General features: G+C 37.1%; 1 protein-coding gene across 3 annotated transcripts in view; it reads right to left on the bottom strand.

The window, feature by feature from the left end:
• The window catches only part of LMBR1 (limb development membrane protein 1), a 76,560-nt gene that overhangs the window by 30,142 nt on the left and 23,208 nt on the right, over positions 1 to 23,210 (bottom strand). For all 3 annotated transcript variants that reach the window (XM_049798271.1, XM_049798272.1, XM_049798273.1), the window contains one exon: positions 20,517 to 20,620. In XM_049798271.1, the coding sequence (XP_049654228.1) occupies positions 20,517 to 20,620 (104 nt within the window). The remainder of the gene's footprint in view (positions 1 to 20,516; positions 20,621 to 23,210) is intronic.

Below are 23,210 nucleotides of genomic sequence, written 5' to 3'. Positions count from 1 at the left end.
ATCAAGGGAATGGAAAGCCAATTATGGCAAGTAGCCAAATGGCCCAGCAAGCATTAAACACTGCGCAAGTACAATGCGCCAATTTAGTTAAAATACATTCTTCAACTGCAATTGCTTCCGCACCATTCCTCACAGTCTTCGGAGCCCTCAAGTGTACAGTCGGAGTACTGCTCACTCCTCGGCTGCCCACACACCGCTGCTGCTGCTGCAGCCGCATCCATCACCTCCCATCTTCGCATGCTCTGCGCTGAATGGAACGTGTACTTCTCCCTCCCAACACACACAAATCACAGCTCTACAAGGTTATATATCATAGCATTTGCTCTTGAGTCTAACAGTGTAACAACGCTCTAATAATCAAGTGTTAGATTTGCAAATATAAATATACAAAATACGTAAAATCATATTTACTTTTTTTTTTACTGGTGTTTTTAACACTAATTTTACTAATTTCAAGCAACAGAGCTATTAGGACACTTTCTTCAACTATCCTTGCCATTAAGTGACCGTCAGATTGCTGCTCATATAACAATTTTACTTTTCTTTTTTCTCCATTTGCCAGTATACACCTCCACAAACAAACCCAATCTCTTGCTTCTCACACAGGTTCACTCCAGCTTGGGCATATTTCACTGAAAAGTCTACTTTAAAGTTAAAAGCAGAAAGTTTGGTTTACTTTATTGTTTATCTACTTTTATCACCTCTTCCCTCACTGCTTAGCACAAGAGAGTTATCTGTACATGACATTTACCCTGAAAATTATGCTCTCTACATAACCACTGCATCCAACCATGAACGAGAACCTCAAACATCCTAACCATGAGCATCGATCTCTTCTAGCACACCAATTCCTCTCTGCCATCAGTCCTCTGCAAAAAGCTACGGCAGGCACAAAGGAAAAACAGACAAAAAAAAGACCTTCACAAAATTGCCCTTAAGGCTTAAGCGGGCAGATTAAGTCCAAATTTTAAATCAAAGGTAGTAGAGGTAGGATATGGATTTACTCCTAGAATGCAGTCTGTGTACAATAAAAGTGGATTTGAGGTTGTTAAAAGCTATCAAAATGTTATTTTTGCAGTGCTCAGAAACTAGCTTTCAGTCTTCCAGGAGTTATTTCAAAGGTGAGCATCTAAGCCAAATACATGTATTTGAAGATTAAATAACCATATGTTGAATATTCAAGTTTTGAACTTGAGCAATAAGTTACAAGGACAAACAGATTAAGGTTTAAGTACCGAGCACTGATACAGAGCCTTCGCCTTATAGAAGAAAGTTACAGGATTAGAAGACCCAAAACATTCAAGGATGCATGCCCAGAGATCTGCTTCAAGCTTTCCAAAAACCTTGCCTCTCCTAGACATAGGAAAATATAAAGCTACCTCCTGGGTTTCTGAAAGCCTTAGCCACAGAAAGTGGATTCCTTACTCCCCCACTATGAGACACACATGCACAAATCTCAGCCTCTCTGGCTTCAAGTTTCACAGCAACAGATTCTTCTGGACAAACCTGGAAAATACTTCGTTTTACATGGCAACCCGAACACCAAATCCTCCTTCCTTGGATAGAGTAGCACAATTGTCAAAACAGATAAACAAGAAATATGCTGTGATGGAGAGAGTCAACTGTAAATAATGTTTTTTCATATTTACTACAAGTGCTCTCTGAAGACAGGTAAGATTAGGATAATACATATAACACTCTCAAAAAAAATAGATGACCACAGCAAGTACCCAGAGGTAACCACTGCTTTTGGCCAAAAGTACCGTTGGCACAAACTCTAGAAAAAGCCAGTGAGCTGCCTAATGAGCCTTCCCCATTTTTTGGTTTCCATGCTCATTTGAATAATCTTTGGTTCTCAGAAAACTGGATCAATCTTCTGTTCTCACTAGCGACACCTGTCTCCGCACCTATGTGATATAGCAACAATACTGCAGTCTCACGTATGTATTGAAAAGCATAGGCACTAATGAATACCTGGTAACAGTCCAGGATTTAGGGGGGGGGAAAAAAAAAAAAAAAAAAAAGATTAAGATGCTTAAAGCATATAGGTAAATAGTTAATCTCAATTAGGCACCCATAAGACTGTGCCCTATTAAAACATTAGTGTTCCAGGCACATTAGTTCATATTTACACACATTAATGTACCTGTCAAATAGCTGCTATTTGCAAGAAATGAAAGGTACAGAATTTCCCCCCATGTGCACACACAGGGGGAAAACTTCTGGAGAACCACAGAATGGCTGAGGTTGGCAGGGACTTCTGGAGGTCATCTGGTCCAACCCCCTCCTCAAGCAGGACTACCCAGAGCCAGCTGCCAGGACTCTGTCCAGGCGGCTTTTGAGCACCTCCAAAGATGGAGATTCCACAACCTGCCTGGGCAACGTGTGCCAGTGCTCAGGGGACCCTCACAGTAAGATAAAGAAGTGAGACATGAGCCTTAGACACCCTTACCATTTCTTATTTTTGCTGAAGGTAGTTTTGTTTGTTCAGGTGAAAAATTTAAAGCTTGAACATTATCATTAGTAACAGCACTAATTTTAGAGCTGGCAAAAATCTATACTCCTGACTTTGAGAACAGAGAGAAGAGACAGGTAAAAACAAGCAACATTCAGTTTTATTTGAGTGAAAGCAAAACTATGCAAATAAACCTTGAAATTCAATGCTGAATATTTTTTTTTCTGAGCAAAAACCTCTTCACTGACATTTTGGTTTTGGCTTAATCTTTGAGTCATTTCACTTCTCTCCCACAGCCCCATTATATTACCCAGATTTCTTAGATGAACCAAATGTCACGGCATACCTTCATGGCACAGAAGATATTGCCACTTCCATTTCACAAAATACTTGTTGCACTTTTTTTAATCCATTTACTCTTCACAGTTTTTTGTGTGAAAGGGAGCAGAGTCTGCCATCTTCAAAAATAGCAACAATCCCATTAAAACTGGAGATTTCCAATCAGCTTGTAAGAGTACATTTATTGTTCATGTTCAGTCTACACCCTCATATCTTCTTGAATACAGAGTTAACAAATGAGTACAATATGAAAAAACATGTCATGTAGGTATGTAGGACTACTTCAAATTAGCATTCTAACAAAGCAAGGAAAAAAAGTCGTACAGCACTAAATCTTAGTGTCAAAAAAAGTGACTGCATCTGAATCAATTGGAAGAGTTCTTTAACTCCTCCTCATCGGTGTGCAACTGGAAACAAAGGCAACCTTTACCATACACATGAAAGAGGTGGCCCATGCAGCAAGTTAACTGTGTGTGTGCACATGCATACATATGTCGATGTAGAAGTGCAGGTAAGGGAAGAAGGGGGGAATAGTCACCTTTTAAATCAGAGTTTTCCAATTGAAGTGTTTAACTAGGAGAAATTGCCTCATGAGCTCCTATGATCACTGCTTAACAGTCCCACAGAAATTAAACTGACTATAAGAAAGAGGACTGGGAAAATACTTTGTATTTTTAGCTTGCTTTATTGTATTTGAGAAGGAAAATTAAGTTGTCCAAGTCTTCATCTAGTCGTCTTTTCCTACTGGCTCTGACAGGTAAGAACAAGTAAAGTAAGCACTATACCACCAACCAGGTCGCATCAGGTTTTTCAGAAAATTGTTCTGGATCTCAACTTTCAAACCTGCATTTGTGTCCTGGTTTCAGCTGGGATAGGGTTAGTTTTCTTCTTAGTAGCTGGAATAGTATTTGGGATTTAGTGTGAGAATAATGTTGATAACACACTGATGTTTTAGTTGTTGCTAAGTAGCACTTATCCCGAGTCAAGGATTTTTCAGTTTCCCATACTCTGCCAGCAAGCAGGTGCACGAGAAGCTGGAAGGGAACATGGCCAGGACAGCTGACCCCAACTAGCCAAAGGGATATTCCGTACTGGAGAACGTCAGGCTCAGTAGATAAGCTGGGGGGGAGTGGGCCAGGACAGGCTGATTGCTGCTCAGGCATCGGTCAGCAGGTGGTGAGTAATTGCATTGTGCATCACTTGCCTTTTCTTGGACTTGTTTTTTTTTTTTATTATTATATTCCTTTTCATTACTATTATTATATTTTTATTGTTAGTATATTTTATTTTACTTTAGTTATTAAATTGTTCTTACCTCAATCCATGAGTTTTATACTCCTCCCTATCCCACTCAGGGGGGGAGTGGAGCAAGTGGCTGCATGGTGCCTCGCTGCCAGCTGGGCTTAAACCACAACAATTTGATAACACAACTACTACTTCATGCTTAAGGTGTCCTTCATTACGAACAGAAAGCATATACCACAATTAATTCACTGTCTTATGAATTATTTTAATGCAATTCTACTTGCAGCTTAACCTGTTTTAAAGGAAGAGGGATTTATTTATTCCCAAACCAAGCTTGGATTGCACAGTAAAGCACCAGAAGGCTATCTCTAGGATATTGACACAGTTAAGGAAAAAAGATTGGTTTGCATCTATCCTGTGTTCTAGTATTTACAGAAGAATTCAAATGTAAGATGCAGACTGAAACAAATTATAAATGCCTATACAGCTTATTAAGTGGGGGTATAAGGCGAACAACCTTGACACCACTATCAATTAAAATATCAAGCTCAGATTTCAGTACACTATTAACTACACAGCCCTAAATAACAGTCCCATGCTGTAGAGCTACAAGATGAACACAGCCATAGCCTTTAGAAATAATTAAAAGTGTTCCCCTCCACCTCAGGCTAAATTGTGTTGTTTTATAAATACAGTAATAAGAAAATTCTAAATGAGAAGACTGAGCTTAGGCAATATACTTGCTTTATTTTCAGTAAGACAAGCTGACCCCTGCAGTACTTCTATTACCATGTCAATTTTAAGGAGGTCATATCCCTTACTTTCTCTTGGCCAATTACTGCTGGTGAAGTTGGAAAGGTAAAAAAAACCAAAACAAAAGAAAACACACACACAAACCACAGCAAGATTTTGGAAAACTTTTCACAGTGCTACAAATACCAGATATCAAAAAGGAAAAAAAAAAAATATCACAAACTACACAAAATGTAATTGAGCTTGAAGTTATAAAATTAAATGGGGAATGGAAATAGATGTTAAGGCGGTAGGTTTTCACACTTTCACTGCTATATACTAAGAACATTGGCAGTCACTTCAGCTTACATTTGTGTGCATGAGGAGAGAGAAGTGGAAAAGAAATAAAGGAAGTTGTAGGAGGACCTAGAAAAAAATATATTCCTTTTAAAAAAACTTGTCTAGAATAAAGCCTGGGATTAGAAAAATTATTTGCCAGTCAGGAAGAATAGAAAAATCTGAATCTGTAACCAGCACATAATCCTCAAAGGAAATGGATGAAGCAATGTAGACCATAGTTACTTCTTCAGACACTCCCTGAAGATCTCAAAACACAAGCAAGACATGAAGAGATTTTTATTTTTTTTTATTATAGAGAAGGGGATCCGAAAGCATCCTCACTTTTGCAGGTGTTGATATTGCTCCTACCACCCAGGGATATGCAGAAAAGAGAGAAGGCTATAGAACACTAAGAAGGAGAAAGAGATGAACTGGAAATGAAACAGAGCAAAAAGGTGGGACAGCAATAACATGAGCTAAAAGAAAGGCAAATCTTGAGAAGGACCTGATCTTTGATCTTCAGTTTGTACACAAATTTCTCTGTAGGTCCAAAAATGGGAGGAATGTTGTTCCCAGGATGGACTCAGTTAGGCCACCCTTTGGGAAGAATGAACCACAGTTTGAAGGAAGGTGGCACTTCTCTTGCTGGACAGTGATTTTAGTTTTAGTAGCCCAATTTTAAAGTCTTCTTCCATGAAGGTATCTAGAACAAAATATCAACTGTCATTGCTTCCAGCACTACAAGCACATAATATGATCTCTGGTAACTGCTAAACAGGAAAACAAAACACATCCAACAGCTTGCAATGCCTTGAAGTGAGTTTCAGATTATCCATAAGGCAAAATGGACTTCTGAAAGTGAATTACCTGCATGGTTCCCTATTGTCAGGGAAGCAGAAGCTTGGCATCCTACAGGCCAACTTGACACATAAAAGGAGTCTCTTGTGGCAGATGAAAAAAAAAGTATGGTCAACAAAAACTTTTGGAAGCTAATTACTATAATTTGATAGAAATTACAATTAACCTGTTTATCAAGAATATCAGGGGAAAAAGAGTGGCAGATTATACCCCCTAACCACCCCCCTCCCCCATTTTAAAAAACAAAACAAAACAAACTAAAAACTTCCAAGTTTCACAGTTTAGACTCAACAGCTCACCTACATTTTTACTCACAGTACATTTTCAAAATCCACCCAGTTCTTTAACATGAGCACTTAAGCAAGTAAAATATTTTTTTGAAGGAAAGATGTTTAACGCACCAATCCCAGCAGCCTGGAACTTGCCAGAAGCCTACTAATATATATCTGTCATCTTCTCTGTACACTAATAAGGCGGGGCGGGGTGGGACAACAACAAAAATAGAAGAGGAACAAAAAGAACACTTGAAGCTCTCAAGGCACGCTTACAAATAAAAGCTGTCCTACAAACACATTCTATGGATCTTGTGGTTTGTACAGCCTTGTAGAATTCTAAGAGTCAGATACCTCTTTCTTTAAAATTCAACTGCTGAGATATTCAGAAGTTTTTATATTGTTTAATCCTGAGCTACTTACGTTGCCTGGAGCATCAAGCCTAAGGGTTCATGTTTCCAGAAAAGCCTAATTTTAGCAAGAAAGGTTTTCATTATTCTAAAAGTGTTCTGACAAACTTTTAGTTGCTACTCTGGAAGATATCATCAAAATCTTAACATGTTTCTTTCCTATTATGATTAAGACAGATAAGTCATCCTGGATGATAAATATCCAAAATGTATTACAAACCAGCACATGGCCAAAAAAGGTAATTCTTAGCTGAAAAGCCCAGTGAAGTACAAATGGCAACAGTCCCGAAGGGATGACGGATGTCATACAAGGAAGTCAAAAAGTATAATTACTACAGAAACCATTTCTCCTCCCCAGTACATTTGTGTTAAGCAGGATGACTATTATGCCAATTGCAACACATTAAGACTTGTCCCACTATGTGTGTTCACACATAACACCTAGAGGCTGGTTGCTACTTTCTCAGAGAACATGTGTTTGTCGACACATTTCTTACAGCTTTTCAGTAAGGAAAAGGGAGATTTCCTGATAACGGAGACATAAGAGGTGTTGGGGTTTTTTTCCTCATTTGAAATTCTATAACTATTGTGAATTATAGATATAACAATACAAAATGCTTTGTTGTTAAGCTAGGATAGGTAACAAGTGGAGACCTTACTCTGCACACTGGTTGTCCACAAGGTTTCGGGTATCTTGTGTAACTAGCACTTAGCACAGGGATCTTTCCTAACTCCAGTGACTCACAAGGACAGTGCATAGGCAAGAAACCTGCTGACTGCTCCTCTCTCCATTAAGAGTCACATGCAAAATCTGGAAAGGCTTTTGCCATTCTTGCAAAGCTGCCATTCTTGCAAAGCTAAGGTAAAACATGCACCTTATATCCACGAAACACACCATGGGAGATACAGTTATCTTCCAAGCAGTGACACACCCCTGGCAGAAGCTCAAAAGTTGTACTTTTTGGGAAAGAATGTTACATAAATGAAAGCAATCGAGCCATTTTTTGCCAATTTTTGTTCTACTAGTTGTGATTAGGAACACAAGTATTATTTTCCAGCAATTCAGGCATAATTTTTAATGCTTTCTAATACTATAAGGATTTCAACATATACATACAGATAGTATTTACCAAGAGTTCTTGTGTTTTAACACAGATGGAGTAGGAAAACTTGCAACATTTTTTTTTTCCCCTTTCCATAAGAAGCAAAACTGATGGTAAAACCAAAGAACTACAGCCCCATCCTTACTTCAATAAAAAGCATTTCTTTGCTGGAACATTACCTGGCTATAGTGACTTTGATGAACACATTATTAGTGCCTATAAGATGGACATTTTTTGGAACTATATCACCAATGTACGACATGGTATGGCTTTTGTTAATTCTAATTAATTCTACATTTTAATTTGGTTGCAAATTGTGCAGAAAAAAGAATAAATCAAAAACTATTATCAATGAAGTAAAAATTACAGCATGTTACACACAAAAACAGAGAGTCCTAACAAAGTTTCTATGGTGCTGAGTATTTGAACACGGTTCTGCTTGGACATCTTGACCTCTTCTTGCAAGGTAGGTAAACATTACTTTTTACACCATGCCCTGACCCATGGGGAAAGCCTGGGAAACATTTCTGCAATCATGGCACATTTAAAGTACACATGAAGCCCATTGTTTTCATGTGACAAAAAGGAGTCTTAGTAACCTTAAGATTTGTTCAGTGAGAGGCTGACTGCAACAAACATGCATGCTAACATCTGCAGAAAATAAATGGAGGCACCAAAAAAGAATGAGAACTACAGCAGGTATGAGGTTGGGGATGTTATATATTAACATCAATTACACTTTTAGCATGCGATATCCCCTCTTCCTCAATTTGTGAGCACCAGTGAAGAGACCAGCTTTAAGCATTCTAACCATTTCTATGGTTAGAAACCACACTTTGAGCAATCTTTGTTCTGACCTATTAAAGGCAGTGCAGAAACAATTTTTTTAATGAGTAAAAGGAGACCCATTTTCCATCAGGTAAAATGGAAACACGTACTCCATTTAGCACACTGATACTTAGTCAAGGGGTCATCACCTTGAGACTACCACAACTTACTGAGTCAAAAACAGAAGCTGTAGTTTTAGGAAAACTCAGCTCATTTAAAAAATGTAGAAGCCAATGACTCGGAACCCTCACAGAGCAAGCTAAAAAATTTTAATCAAGAAATAATATATTCAGGCATCAGATTCAAGCAATCAGAAGAAAAGTTTCCTTGCCCATGCAAGAACCAATTCAGACTGTAACCAGTGCTGACTGTGTCTTCTCTCACACCACCTCTTCCCTCACAGAATCTTTCCAGCCTGTGGGGATTTTAAGATTAAAATGAACACTTCTCATAACAACATTAATGAATATATTTTAAAGTTTATATTTATTTTCCACGCAATACAAATCTTAAAAATTCATAGTCACAAAATGTTCCCAGCAACTTTCAGCTGATTTTTGTGTTAGTACCTTTCTCCAAATGATTTCATGCTGGTTACCATTCAGTCAACGGAGCAAGAGGAGGCAGCTGAAATCATTTAACTGTATAGAATTTAATAGTTATACAGTATAAGTAACAAAATCCAGACATTTCGGAGAGAAACTAGGAACTGAAGAGAGAAAAACAAAATGAAGTTAAAGGAACTTGATGGAAAAAAAAACACGATGAATTCTTTGGGTATTGGCTAAAGACGTGTACTGATTTCCTAAAACGAGGAAAAGCTAGACAGAGTATCAGAGAAAATGCAAACACCTACTAGCTGGAATAAAATAATTACAGCCTACAGCTTTCAGATATATGCGACTACCCTGCTACAGCCTGCCCTTCCCTCCTTTGCAGAAAGAAACTATTGAAAAGAAAAAAAAAAACAACAAAAAAACCCAAACCCAAACAACAAAAAAAAAACGCCACACACCAAAAACCCAGGCTTATGTCTAATCTCTTATTAAAAAGGACAAATGCAGATCTATTGACCCTATAGCAAAAGCATACAACCCAAACCTTTTTGGGAGAAAAGAAGAAATTAAAGGATACACATAGTAAATTGCTGACTGTCCCAATACTACCCCTTTCCCCCATAAGTTTCCTCTGTTGTTCCATTCACTAGGCCAGCCCTCACTAATTAGCTCTTAGATGCTCCATTCCCTCCACCTACCAAGTTTCCCAGACTTTCCAAAGACACCTGCAACAACAACATGGGAGCTGTGGGATTTCTGACACTACGAGTCTCCATCTAATCATCTACTTTTGGATGAGAAAGAAACTTTCCTGCTAGACTGGAGTGATAGGAAGATAAATAGATATTTTCCAACTTCTTTTTAGCTTGGCAGAGGATTAAGATACGTAATGCAAAAGTATAAAGAAATAGTTGGAATTTGTGATTGTGTTTCTGGCAGAAAGAAACAATGAAGACAGTTCCCAAAAGCAAATGACACATAGAAGCACACAGGTCACTACTGAAGTTCTAAAATAAAGAGAAACCTGAAGTTTTTTCTGTATCAAGGTCTATTACTAACCCCCTGCAAGGGTGAATAAAGAAAGAAGAAAGCACACTTCTAGGAACTGGCCAAAGCACCAGACTGCTGGAAGTTCCTTTTAATAAGCTGGGATATCCTTCAAAAAGCTACACCAAAAAAAGTAAAAAAAAAAGAATTTAAATTATAAAAAAAAAAAGAAAGAAAGAAAATGGCCAGGGATAGGAGACAAACTCACTGGTGCTCCTTCCTCCCCCCCATTGTAAATAAAGTTGTTGACTGCCTTATAAAACCTAACTACAGATGCATTAGCTCCTGCCTTACATTGTCCATTTAGAATAAGTAATTCTTAATATAGAGCAATCCTTCATGTGGAGTATGTCTAGTAATACAGACTAAAGGTCTAAATATCACATTGCTGGTTATCAGTATTAACAAAAAAACCCATTGTTTTTAGAGAGGGAATCAGAAGTGGTATTTGCCTAGTAAAGCCTCATTTAATAAAAGGAAGCCTATTAGAAAATTGTTTCATGCCTTTTTATGATTAAGATATTTATATTAAAACTTGCCACTATCAATATAAAATTATCTGGCAATTTTCCTTTCTGTGAATTAAAAGGACATTTCTATTAAATCTGTAAAGTCTTTTTTAAATTTTCTATAAAGCAACAAAAGCCCACAAAGAGACTTAAAATAGATACAATGTATTTGCTTGTCCTGAAAGGTCACTATTTGATGTCAATGAAGACTCAAATGAAGACAAAGACTAATGTGAAAGTATTCAAATATTAATAAAATATTCCTCATGCACAAACCAGCCATTTGTATAAAATAAATCACCATGCTCAAATAAAAACAGCAGCAGATTAATGTTTCTTACCATTTAATAAAAGAAAACCAAATACTGAGATGGAGAGGTGTTCACATTGCCTTCTTGAAGTCCCTAACTCAGACATGACAAATTCTTAGAGGCATCTGCATTTTTCCATTGACTAAAGAGGGGGCTTCTAGATGCCCTGAATCACAGCCATTGTGGGGATCCTGCATGTGTGAATACTCACTTCCTTCCCAAAGGATGGCAAAATTTTCTAGTTTAAATGAAATCGTTATATGAATTTTATTATAAACTGACAATAAAAAAAACCCAAAGAAATACATCTCAGGGTTTTTAGATATACAGCTATCATCTACCACAAACAGAAGGGTCTATAGAGGGCATTAAGAATGTTCCATCCAAACAAAATTTGAAAAGTACTCATTTCTGCCAAAAAAAAAAAAAAGGCATTGGGGGGGGGGGAAGTATTTTAGAACCCAGTGCTTCAGTTTACATCAATGATAAATGAAGAGATTCAAGCTTAGTATTGGTAGCTGTACCATCTGTACACTTTACAAGCAGTACAAGTATTTAGCATGTCTATTTTTACTCATGCAGAACTCTGTAAGTTATCCTAAAAACAAATAAAAATGGTAACACAAAAAAACCCACTCAATTTATTCACTAAGAGAGCAGCAGAGAAAAATATTCACATCTTATTCCATTTGAGGCTTCCAGCTACATATTAAAGCTTTTAGCAAAGAACTATGGAAATTACACAAAACATAAGCACGCTAAATACAGCAGAAATGTATAATTTCAGAACGTAGGAGTGGGGAAAGCACAAAAGTTCAGCAATGCATTTTGCTCCTGGCTCAGATAAGGTGGAATAACTAATGCTCCAGTGCTAGCTTCTAAAATGAATTAGTTTTACAGATGACTACCTACTCATAATGCATCACTCATCTAATACAGTTTCTCACAGCATGCTAGAGAAGTAATGGTCAGAAAACCACAGTTTGAAATAACACTATGCCTGTTTGGGATTTTCTTTGCACAATATTTTTACCCCAATATTACTAACAATCCTTGTTTCACCTTGTTACTCTACTAATTCCCATAGCTCAAAGACATGAAAATATTGCAAGAACACAGACTAACCTGACACATTTTGCTTTTCTATCTATGTTAAAGAATTGGTCAAAAAAAGTAATTATAATCTCAATCCCATAAACTACTGCAGAAAAGCTCAATCATTGCTCAGCTAATGAAGTCGCAGTGAGGCAGGTAGTGCAGAAAAGCTATGCCAAAAACTATACCATTAGCTTATCTCCTGTTAACCTATATTTTTGTAACTTACACTGAGGCCTCTTTAAAAGAGGTACATTCTAATTTATGGAAGCAACCAACTGACATTTAACTACTTCAATGAAACGGAGCACAGATCACATCTCATCACATCTTGATCCAATGTGTGCAACAACCAACATCCACTTAGTTACCCCTCAGCTGTCCCCAGATACAAAACTGTTACATATATTCAACAAACCATAGATCTCCTTATGGTAAAATAAAAAGGACAGATTTTGCATATAATGTCCCCAACTGACTTAAGACATCTTACAAAACCTTACAAAATGTTTTATATATCTACAAAAACAAATTCACATTAAGCCATTATTCCTCGACAGTCACAAGTTTCTCTCTCCTAGCCACTGAGTCTTCAATTTCTTTTTATCTTGCTCTCATTGAAACATGACATGGCCCTAAGTGGAAGAATGCATGCATGTTATTTACCTGTCCCGCACAGCCTTTGATCCTAAATGTCTAAATACAGACAGAAAAAAAAAAAAAAAAAAAAAAGAAAAAAGCACACTGAAATCTAGGCTTTGTAATACAAAAATTAATACAAGCAACATTTCCAACCTCTTCTTGACCTACCTGTAGTAATTTTCATGTTCTTACTGTCTTTAACTTAACTTTGTCTTACAGTCATTGTGAAAGGACAGAAACACAGACATCCCTGCAATACCTTTACAGACAAAGGTATTTTCATCTCATACTAATCTACAGTCTAGTTACATATTCAAGTCACAGGTCCTCAAAAGCAGGCCATACACTCACATAACTCTTTTCAGACTAATTTGCTGAAATATACCTGTAAAATAACAATATTTTTTCCCCTCTGCAGAACTGCAAATAAAGGACCTGGTAGTGTAAAGCTATAATTTTAACATGTTTTCAGAGTTTAGTGTATACACTTGTCAACATGACATGCTAACAAGTATGCTAAATGTTGTCATCTTCCATTTCCTGCCATTTTATAAGCTCTTCTCAAATTAATATTAGATGTGCCTGTCCTCTACATTACAAATTACAAGCACACTATATATTTAGCTGTGTACACACCATTTCTGAGACTTCAGTGGAAGCACGTGAAGTCACAATATGCACCATTCTTAAGGCAAGATTTACCGTTAAATATAGTCCTTAACTATTCACCCTACATCTTACAGATTATGTTATGGGTTTGTATAACTGTCAGTTAAGTATGCTTTTATTTTAACAGGGAGGTGGAAAAACCCTGGTCAAGCTGCTTGCCAAATCAGAATCCCAGAATAATCAGGATCTGCTTCTAAACAACAACAACAAAAGTCTAATAAATTTTAAGTAGTGTCATTTTAAATTACTCCAGTTTAAAGAACTGGACTTCATATCTGAACTTAAGATGTTAGCTTATGTCAAAAATACAAAACCAAACAGCTGCCTTTGATGTGACTGATTAAACAACTTTTGTCTCTGGTATTACTAATGGAATGAGTAAATGGGTTGTAATATAATGTAGAATAATTCAGTTACATACTAGTAAACATTTCATGGAGATCAGAGCACTAAAGTCTCAGTTCATGCTGAATGATTTTATAGACAAATAAATATGAGCTTAAATGCCAAATAAACATACACTGTTAAGAGGGTACCTCAAGACTATTTGGTGAGCCATTACACACAGTGGCCCGTGGGTATTACAGTCAGAGGTACATGCAAGCATAAAACACAAAGTCAGATGCTGTTTCCAAACAAGGTTCAAGGCTCTTGCACTCTCTAAATCACTTTCCCAGAAAAATAAAGACAAATTTAGAAAATTGACTGGTTTTAATTAGAGATAATCTCATATTGAAAAGGATTTCCAAGCTGCTTCCCCCAGTATTTTTTATTATAGGAGCAACTGCTTTGCACAGAATACTGCTTGAGATTAGAAAAAAGTTTCTAAAAGTAAACACTTCAAAACTAACTTTGAACACACTTCCTAGATTAGCTTCATCACATACTGAAAATATATTTTATAGTGCTCTACACCTATAGTTGTACCAGAGTTTTAATGGCACCCACAGCAAAACTGGGGAGTACTAGTTTCTGTATTTTTCCATGTCGAAAAACTGAATTTCCATACCCACCATGAAAGGAAAAAGCAGCAGGTTTACTTTTCACTTATGTTTATAACTACATTTAGTTACCTAGAGTTCACAAATACAACACACTGCAAGATAACACATTAGAAACTTAAGCTTAGTCCAGTTTTATTATACAGTAACATGACTAGGAAAAGTTATTGCTGTTGATAGAGTGTATCAAATCAACTCAAATATTGAAGAGATGGAAGACACACTGTAGCTGCTCAGCTTATCTTTACAGCAAAAAAAAAAAGCAGTTTCAAAAATGCTAGTAAACTGCATTTTTGCAAAGCTTCAACATTTCACTCCCTCCCCAAATCAGTAATTTTATTTAGAAAACACATTTTAAAAAGCCATGCTCCAATGAAAGAGGGGAAAGGAAGAAATCTGCCCTTAACAGCAGAAACCACTGTATTTCACTATTTGGAAGGGAACCTACACACCACATTTTACTTGCATGGGCTAAGCTGCAGCTGCTAACACAAGCAGGACTTTGCAGTCACACCAGCCAAATGAAATCTTTATACAGTAGCAAGCACTATGCAATAAACTGTTCTGAACACTGGCCCATCTCACCTGCCTTAAGTGTATGAATAAACTGCTACATTTTTAAGTGGTGTTTTTATTAAAAAAACTCAATGAGAATTTGGGAAGAGATATCAAGGAAAGGCAAGCAGATGGAGAGACTAGCTGACACATAACAATAGCTGGTGAAATATTACTCTTATTTTCTGTAATAAACACCAAGATCAAAACATTATGCAAGTTAAATTTCCTTGAAAGGTTCCCAGCAGGAGTTTTCCTTTTTGTTTGTGCAGTACGCGATTTCCTCTCACCCACAAAAAACATACCAAGAATGTGCATGTGCCACTAACACTAAGCAGCACTTCCTTAATCACTCATTTCCAACAATTTATGGATGATCAGTGGCAAAAACGAGCAAAAATAATGAAAGCGTGCAATGAAAGCTCATTGAGACAAACCGGCTTGGACTTCCTACTCATTTCTGTGTCTCTTTAAGATGGGGGTCTGATACAAATTAGCCACTGGGAAAAAAGTCATCTGGTCATAAAATACAGTACAGGGTCACTTTTATGTAAGTTTGCCAAAAGGGACATAAACCAGGACAATTTCAAACTGTGACACAGGATAGAAGTATATTAAAAAAATCTTTGTTCCTCCTCCATTGTGCTGTCATGTTGCTCAGCTTTATAGACATTCTGAGCACCAGCTCTGGCCTCTTCGCTTCCACCTGGTCTACCTAATTAATTAAGCAAGGAAGTTACCTCAAATTTTTGTACTATTTGTTTTTATTATCATGCACTTCTTTTGATGTTCCAGGAGTTAACCTCTTAATCCACAGACTCTGTGTGTTGTGTTCCGAACATTTTGGGATGTCTGGATAATTTGGATAATTGGTCAGGATGTTGCTGTCGCTCATGTTAAACTTTATGCCATGACTTCAAGTTCAAAGATCAGTATTAAGGCAAAATACTTCATAAAGCCTTTTTAAAACTCTACTCGTGATTATGCAATACCTAGTTATTCCAGTTTCTCACGGCGGTAAATTGCACTATTTGTATTTTCTTACAAGGAAATTACTCCTAAACATCTCTATCTTTGTCAACTTCAAACAAATACAAATTTCAGTTGAAGTTACATCAAGAGAAAGCATATTTTAAAGGTCAAGAAAAGGTATAGCAATTATCTCCTCAAAAACGCTTGCCTCCTTGACACAGCAGCACACATGTAATTTTCTGTGCAGTCTGTTATCACACATGGAAACATCAGCACTGTGAACTACAGATGCACAACTGCAAATACCACAATTTTCCTTTTTTGGCGAGAATGATAAAGAATTAGGTTAATTCTGACATTAAGAAACATGGTTGACACCTTTGTTTCATAACTGTACTACAGAATTTGGGAAGGCCAGTGACAAAGAACTGAAAGAGTATCTAAACAAAAAATATAACTTTATGCACAGACTCTATAAAGGAAGACAAGAAGAATATAGAAAGATATGAAAAAGTTTAATACCTATGCAGAAGATTAAGGTTACTTCAGGTACTCCAATAGCACTGGCTAAGGTATAATATATCACAATGACCTCCAACTACGTCAATAGTCTTGAAAAACGTAATTCACACATGTGCATGAAATTACATGTGTGCATAAACGCACACATGGCATGTACACATATATACACAAAGATACACATATATTATACACCTCCAATATTGCTTTCATAATTATTTTCCTGATAACAGAAGTCTGCCACTAAATGGAAATAAACTATAGCAAAGAAGAGCACTTAAGCTCTTTAAAAGGGCACGGCCAACCCCCTTAGGCCCAAAATGCCCTTTCTGAATCAACATAGTGGCTTTAATTAAAAACTAGGCAAAGAATCAGTTTGATTTTCAGTACAACACTGCATCCGTCCATGGTGAGTGCCTAATTTCCGTATCTCTCTCCTCTGCATAATATGCAAGTCCTTGGTTGTTTTAAACTGTTGCCCTGGGGAATCGAAAAGAGTCTATAAGAGGGGCCATGTGCCATTTAGAAAGTATACTAGCAACCAAGAAAAAAAAGCAATAGTAAATTGGAAGATGGTTAATCAAATCCATTCTGATTCATGAAACTTTACCAGTTAAGGGGGCAATACTTCCTTACAAGAACATAGAAAGAAAAGCTATACAAAGCTCGTAATAGTAACCTACGAGCTACCTGAAATACCATGGCTTGCAAAAAGTTCACACTACCATGAATACATAAAATCAACTTGTATAGCATAATCTATAATAAACACTCAAACAGATGGCTAAAAACTTCGGGGGTTAGGCCCATATGTGATAATGACTAACATTACTGTTGCAATTTAAGCTGAACAAAGAAATCCATTAAAAAATGAAAAAAATCCATTCAATTTCAGAACTGAACCTCTTTTAATCATTCATTTTCAGAACTTCTATTAAAATCCAGCAAGTAATTCTTACATGCACACCTTCAAACAGACATCTTGACTGTGCACATCTAAATCTCAAGTGACCTGTTTATTCATTATCTAGAAACAACTACTTTCCCTACTCCTCGTATCCAACTCCCAGCTGAAAGATTAAAGATTACATATCCTGTGCCAAACCTCCTTATTGAATGCCTTCACATTTACAGTAGATCGCTCTTCTCTTAAATGCTACAAGTTTTGCCAGATGTATGAAATGTTAATTTAAATTGAAATCACTAAAATCTGATTTTGCCAGTTAACAGTAATAGCATTTGAATGATGTTTTAGCTCTGGCCCATTAGTCTGATGTGATGAATGACAAAATATGACTTTTTTAAAAAAAAACTTGCACAAGTATAATCAAACCCAAAATTTGTTAAAGTACCAGAATTCAACAAAGTAATCAAGGTCTCAAAATATTCTCTGAGAAGAGGCGAGATAAGCAATATGCAAAAATCTAGGGAAAGTAAAAGAGATGGGAAGTACCCTTTACAGATTCTAGAACTGAAAAGCTTACATGTAATCCTGAGCTCAATTAACCATAATTTTTCCCAGATTTTAATCACTCTATTATGTGACATAATTCTTTTAAAAAGTATATACAGTACTTATTGCAAGGAAAACTATGTATCTGCCGGAGAATTTGGACAGAACAGCACAGTCGATTTTAACTATCCACTTAGTCGAGAACTGACATTTGCCACTTACTTTCCAAGAAAAGTGATCAAAGACAAGGTATGTTCATATTAAAATGGACTACAATTCCCACATATTGACCAATAGCTTCAGGGCTCACTCAAAGCTGGTAAAACAATTCAGTATGTCTGCATCCATTTTGGATACTTTTAAATAGAGCAGCTGGGTAGAACAGACATTGGACAAAGGCCTTGAGTACCTGTACTAGAATCATACTTGGCTTTTGGGATGTACCAAAAACATTCAGAAGGAGTCAAAGTAACAAAAAAAATCCCCAAATTGGGTTTCCCCCCCAATAGGTGGGGTTTGATATTAAAATCTGATCTCATTTACCCCATGAAGAAGCAAAACTACTCTAAAGCACCAACAATTGTCTTTTTCCTTACATCTGCATACAGATTATGGTTCTATCTCACCTGGAGTTACAAATGCTTCCAAGTGTAAACATGTATAATAATCCTATTTATCTTGAATGGGATTTATTGATAGCCAGCATCATAAGTTTAAAAGTTACACTATAACTATTAAAGTATTATGTAAAATGCAAGTTTTAAACAGCTGCGATACATAATGCATCTTTTGGAGCCAACAGAAATCTACAAGTCAAGGGGACACACCAGCAGTACCACACATGGTATGCTGATGGAGAGAATTCTTGGTTTTGGTTGGACTGCAGGAGACGCAAACCCCACTAAAATCAGTTAACTTATTTCATTTTTAGAAGGAAAGATACATTAGCTGTGGCTAGATATTTAGAGCCAAAAGGAAAAAGGAGTAGCCTCCACATGAAACCTGGAAGGACAAAAGGAGTTGCTAAAAGTTTCCTTAGCCTTCTGGATATCTGAAGTGAAGGAAGAAGAGAGGAGAGTGTTTTCTAGCCAAGTTGGATATGTAGAGTTAAACATAATAGCCCATCACCAAACTCCTTTGAAGTTGAACTCATTAGCTTGGTCACCATAACTTTTAAGTAACTTGGATACATCTACAGTTCAGTCAATACAAACTAACACTGCAGTAGCATCAAGGAGCACAGAACAAGCTATACCAAACGAGTATTTACACACCATCTGGATTGGGTCCTGCAGGTCCTTTCTGACACAGCTATATTGCTCAAGTTGATGTAATCTCCCAGTAACTTCAGCTTTTGAATAAAATCTTCAGTTTAGTCTCTCCATTAAAATTTCCCCTCAAGCTGTACTTTTAAGTATCTTTTTTTTTTTTTTTGCTGTCCTGTTTTCTCTCTTAAGCATCTACATGAATCCTAAAATCCCAAACTGAATGCAGTACTTCAGCTGAGTTTTCCCCAATTCCACCAAGAATAAAAATGGCAACTTCGTTGCCTCTATGCCAATTCCTGTTGATGCAACCAGGAATTACATTTTCCCTTCCCACCACAATCATCCCCTCATTGATTTATATTACGTGCAATCCACCAATGACTCAGTCTTTTGCATCCATCTTTAATGCGTTTCATTTTCCTGATTTCAGACCACTTTTCAAGATCCTTTGCTTTCAAATAATTGTTATCCAAAGGGCACAGAATTCCCTCAAGTGTAGTATCATTAAAAACAAAAGTGTAACCATTTGGATGACAAAGATTAATGAAAATGTGCTACAGTTGGTCCCCAGATAGTCATTCCAGTTTCATTTATTTGATATTTATGATTTGAAATTCATTTTGCTGTGCCTCCCATTAAAGTAATTTTTCATTATATTTCTTTAGTTCACATATTAATATAATCGTTATCATCTTATCATTCAGAAATTGCTTTGCCAAATTCCATGCTTCACTGAAATACTCAGCCCTCTCAACTTGAGCATATTCCATTAAGTTGAATATTTTTAGTTATTCTCCACCCATTTAAGACACTTTTCTTAACATATTATCATTAATACTAACCGCACTTGAACCTTTTTTGGGATGTTTGTAATCTTTAAAATTCACAAATCAAGCTTGTTTTCTCTGGGTCATCCATTACTTAATCAACCTTCCCATTAGTAAGCAGCCTGTACTTCTTTCCCTTGTTACTTCATTTCTAGTGTATTTATTGAACCTTCCCTCCTTTTAGCAACCCAACAAAATCATTTTCCAAAAATAAAATATTGATTAAAACATTATTATTAAAAAACAGACAAGTTAAGTAATTATCTTCATTTCAGTATGCATGGCTTTTCAAGGACTTGGTTTTTTCCCCTCCTTAAGCTTACTCACAGCCACACACCATACAGCTTCACCTGCTTGCGCAAAAGTGCGCATCTGTATATACACGTTCACATAAGCATACACATGCCACCACCAAACCTTCCCAAATTTCTAATTTCAGTTTCATCAGAAAGAAGGGCTGAAAACGGAATATATGCTGTAAAGCCTCTGTATTTAACGGTATTTTCGTACCTTTTTTAAGCCAGCAAATCCTTCCGATTCCAGGAAGAAAAAGGCAAAGGGCATCAACACAAACAAACATAAATTCGAAAAAAGAGAAGCAAGATTCCATAAACCTGCAACAAACAAGAAAAAAGTTTACATTATGAGTTTCTCAGCATTAAAAGTTAAAGACACTACATTATATATAACAATAATACGCATACAAGTGCTAAGAGAAGCCAGGTTTTTACGGATATAGTTATTTACAGGCTGAAAAATACCCATTTCTCTGCAGAATCATCTTCAAACAAAAACTGGATACCAACTTAAACAGCAACAAATGTCTTAAGTCTTGGAAGACAGACTGCAAACTCAGATGGACTACTTCCACAATATCCCACTGAAGGCTCTTCAGAAAACCACCCTGAAAGTTTTCAGGACAAGAGTATTTTACCACTATCAGTGAATCTCACAAAATTAAGTTCTGTGTACTCACTTCCTTCCATATTTTTTCTTCAAGAGAAACTTAGACAATTCATGGATTTTAACACGAACAATACACAATTGCCATCATCACCTCCAAATTAGAAGAAGGTATCATGGTAACAGCAACAGCAGCCTTCCATGATGAGATGACTGGCTCAGTGGGCAAGAGGAGAGCAATGGATATTGTTTATCTCAACTTTAGTAAGGCTTTCAACATCATCTCCCATAAATCTCCTCATAGTCTAAGTAATGAAGTATGAGCTCGGTAAGTAGACTCTGAGGTAGACTGAAAATTGGCTAAGCTTCTGGGCTCAAAAGGTTGTGACCAGCACTACAAAGTCAGGCTGGAAGCCAGTCACCAGTGGTAGAGCCCTGGTGATATTGGTTTTAACATCTTCATTAATGATGTGGACGACGGGAGAGAGCGCAACCTCAACAAGTTTGCTGAAGGTACAAGGTGGGGAGGAACAGTGGCTTACCACTCAGATGAACCTCACAAGGCTGGACAAATGGGGCAGAGCACACACTGGGGACCGATCATCCCAAAACCAGCTTTGTAGAAAAGGCCTTAGAGGTTCTGTTGCACATCAAGCTGAACGTGAGCCAGCAATGTGCCCTTGCAGCAAAGGCAGCCAACAGCATCCCGGGCTGCATTAGAAGTGTTGCCAGCAGGACAAGGGAGAAGATCCTTCCTCTCTCATCAGCACTGGCAGCACACATTTGGAGCACCACATCCAGTTGTGGGCTCCTCCATACAAGACGGACATGGCCATACTGGAGCGAGTCCAGCAAAGGACTACAAAGATGATTAAAGGACTGGAGCATCCGTCATACAAAGAGAGGCTATGAAAGCTGGAATTGTTTAGCCTTGAGAAGAGAGGACTTGGGGAGATTTTATCATTGTATACAAATATCTGATGAGGGAAGGGGAGAGGAAAACAGTGGGACTATTCACAGTGGTATCCAGTGAATGGAGAAGAGGCAATGAGCATGAATTGAAAAACTGGAAAACCTATTTGAACATTAAGAGGGAGAAAAAAAAACAAAAACAAACACACGACACTTTCCACTGTGAGTGTAATAAAACACTGCAACAGGTTGCCCACAGAGGTTTTGTGATCTCCATCCTTCAACATATTCAAAACACGAGCGGGCACTACCTTCAGCAGTCTGCTTTGAGCAGGGGGTCAGACTAGACTACTTAGAGAGGTCCCTTCCAACCTCATCCATTCTGTGATCGAGGTGAAAAATCAACAACTGACTAACACTAGAACATCTGTGAGACACATGTGACATCTGCAGGAAGGGAAAAGATTTAGAAAACAACCTGAAGTGATAACTGATCTCCATTAAGGGTATCTGTTCTAGTAAGATTTTCTTAAACTGAACACTTTCTTAACAGCCAGTTTCTGGTGCCTAAACACGAACCCATCATCATCCTATCACTGTACAGGATGCAGTGTTTCTTCTTTATGAAAGCAGCAGCTCACCTACAATTTAGTAGCTAACAGGTTTAACAAGTGTCACATGTTCTGCATCCTGAAAACACAGCTTTTACTTTGTGGTTGAGAAAAACAAGCTTAGTCCCCTACCTTCCCCAAAATTCTGCAGGACTATATCATATCACCTGAAATCCAAAAAAGAACATTCCTCATGATAAGAAAATTTGAACTAACAGCTCTATTTATTTTTTTCTTCTCATGTACAGGCTTGTTCATTTTCTTTGAAATTGTCCATTTTGAAAGAATAGGGAAGGAAAGAGACATTTACTGGATGTCTGGGAAATTCACTATCGAGAGAAATTCCTGTATTTAGTTCCAAATGTAAAAGAGTTAGCAGTTATCTTCACCTACACAGCTTTAAAAAAATGCTTTCACCATAAATACTTTTTTCCTTAAATGAAATTATTTAAGTTTCAAGGAAAAATAAAAACAAAGGAGGAGGGAGGCAGGGAGCCAAGAAATCTACTTCTCCAGCAATGGATAGCACCAGGACACCAGGAACCAAACTTAGCCAAATAAGCTACAGAAAACAAAACAAGAAAATTCCAAGAGATGCGTGAAATATAATACTCAATTGCTAAAGAAAACAAACTGCCTAAAGGTGGCTAAACTCCAGTTAACAAAGAGGGGGATTTTTCCTTTTGAATTTGCTTAGCCAGGAAGCTCCTGTTACCATCCAAGAAACATTCACACATAGCAACATCAGCAAGAATGTCATTAACAGCCCTTACTAGGG

This window comes from Accipiter gentilis, chromosome 4 (genome assembly GCF_929443795.1).
Source record: "Accipiter gentilis chromosome 4, bAccGen1.1, whole genome shotgun sequence".
NCBI classification, from domain to species: Eukaryota; Metazoa; Chordata; class Aves; order Accipitriformes; family Accipitridae; genus Astur; species Astur gentilis.
The sequence above is the reverse complement of the archived record's forward strand: the minus strand, read 5'-3'. Positions and strand labels throughout refer to the sequence as shown.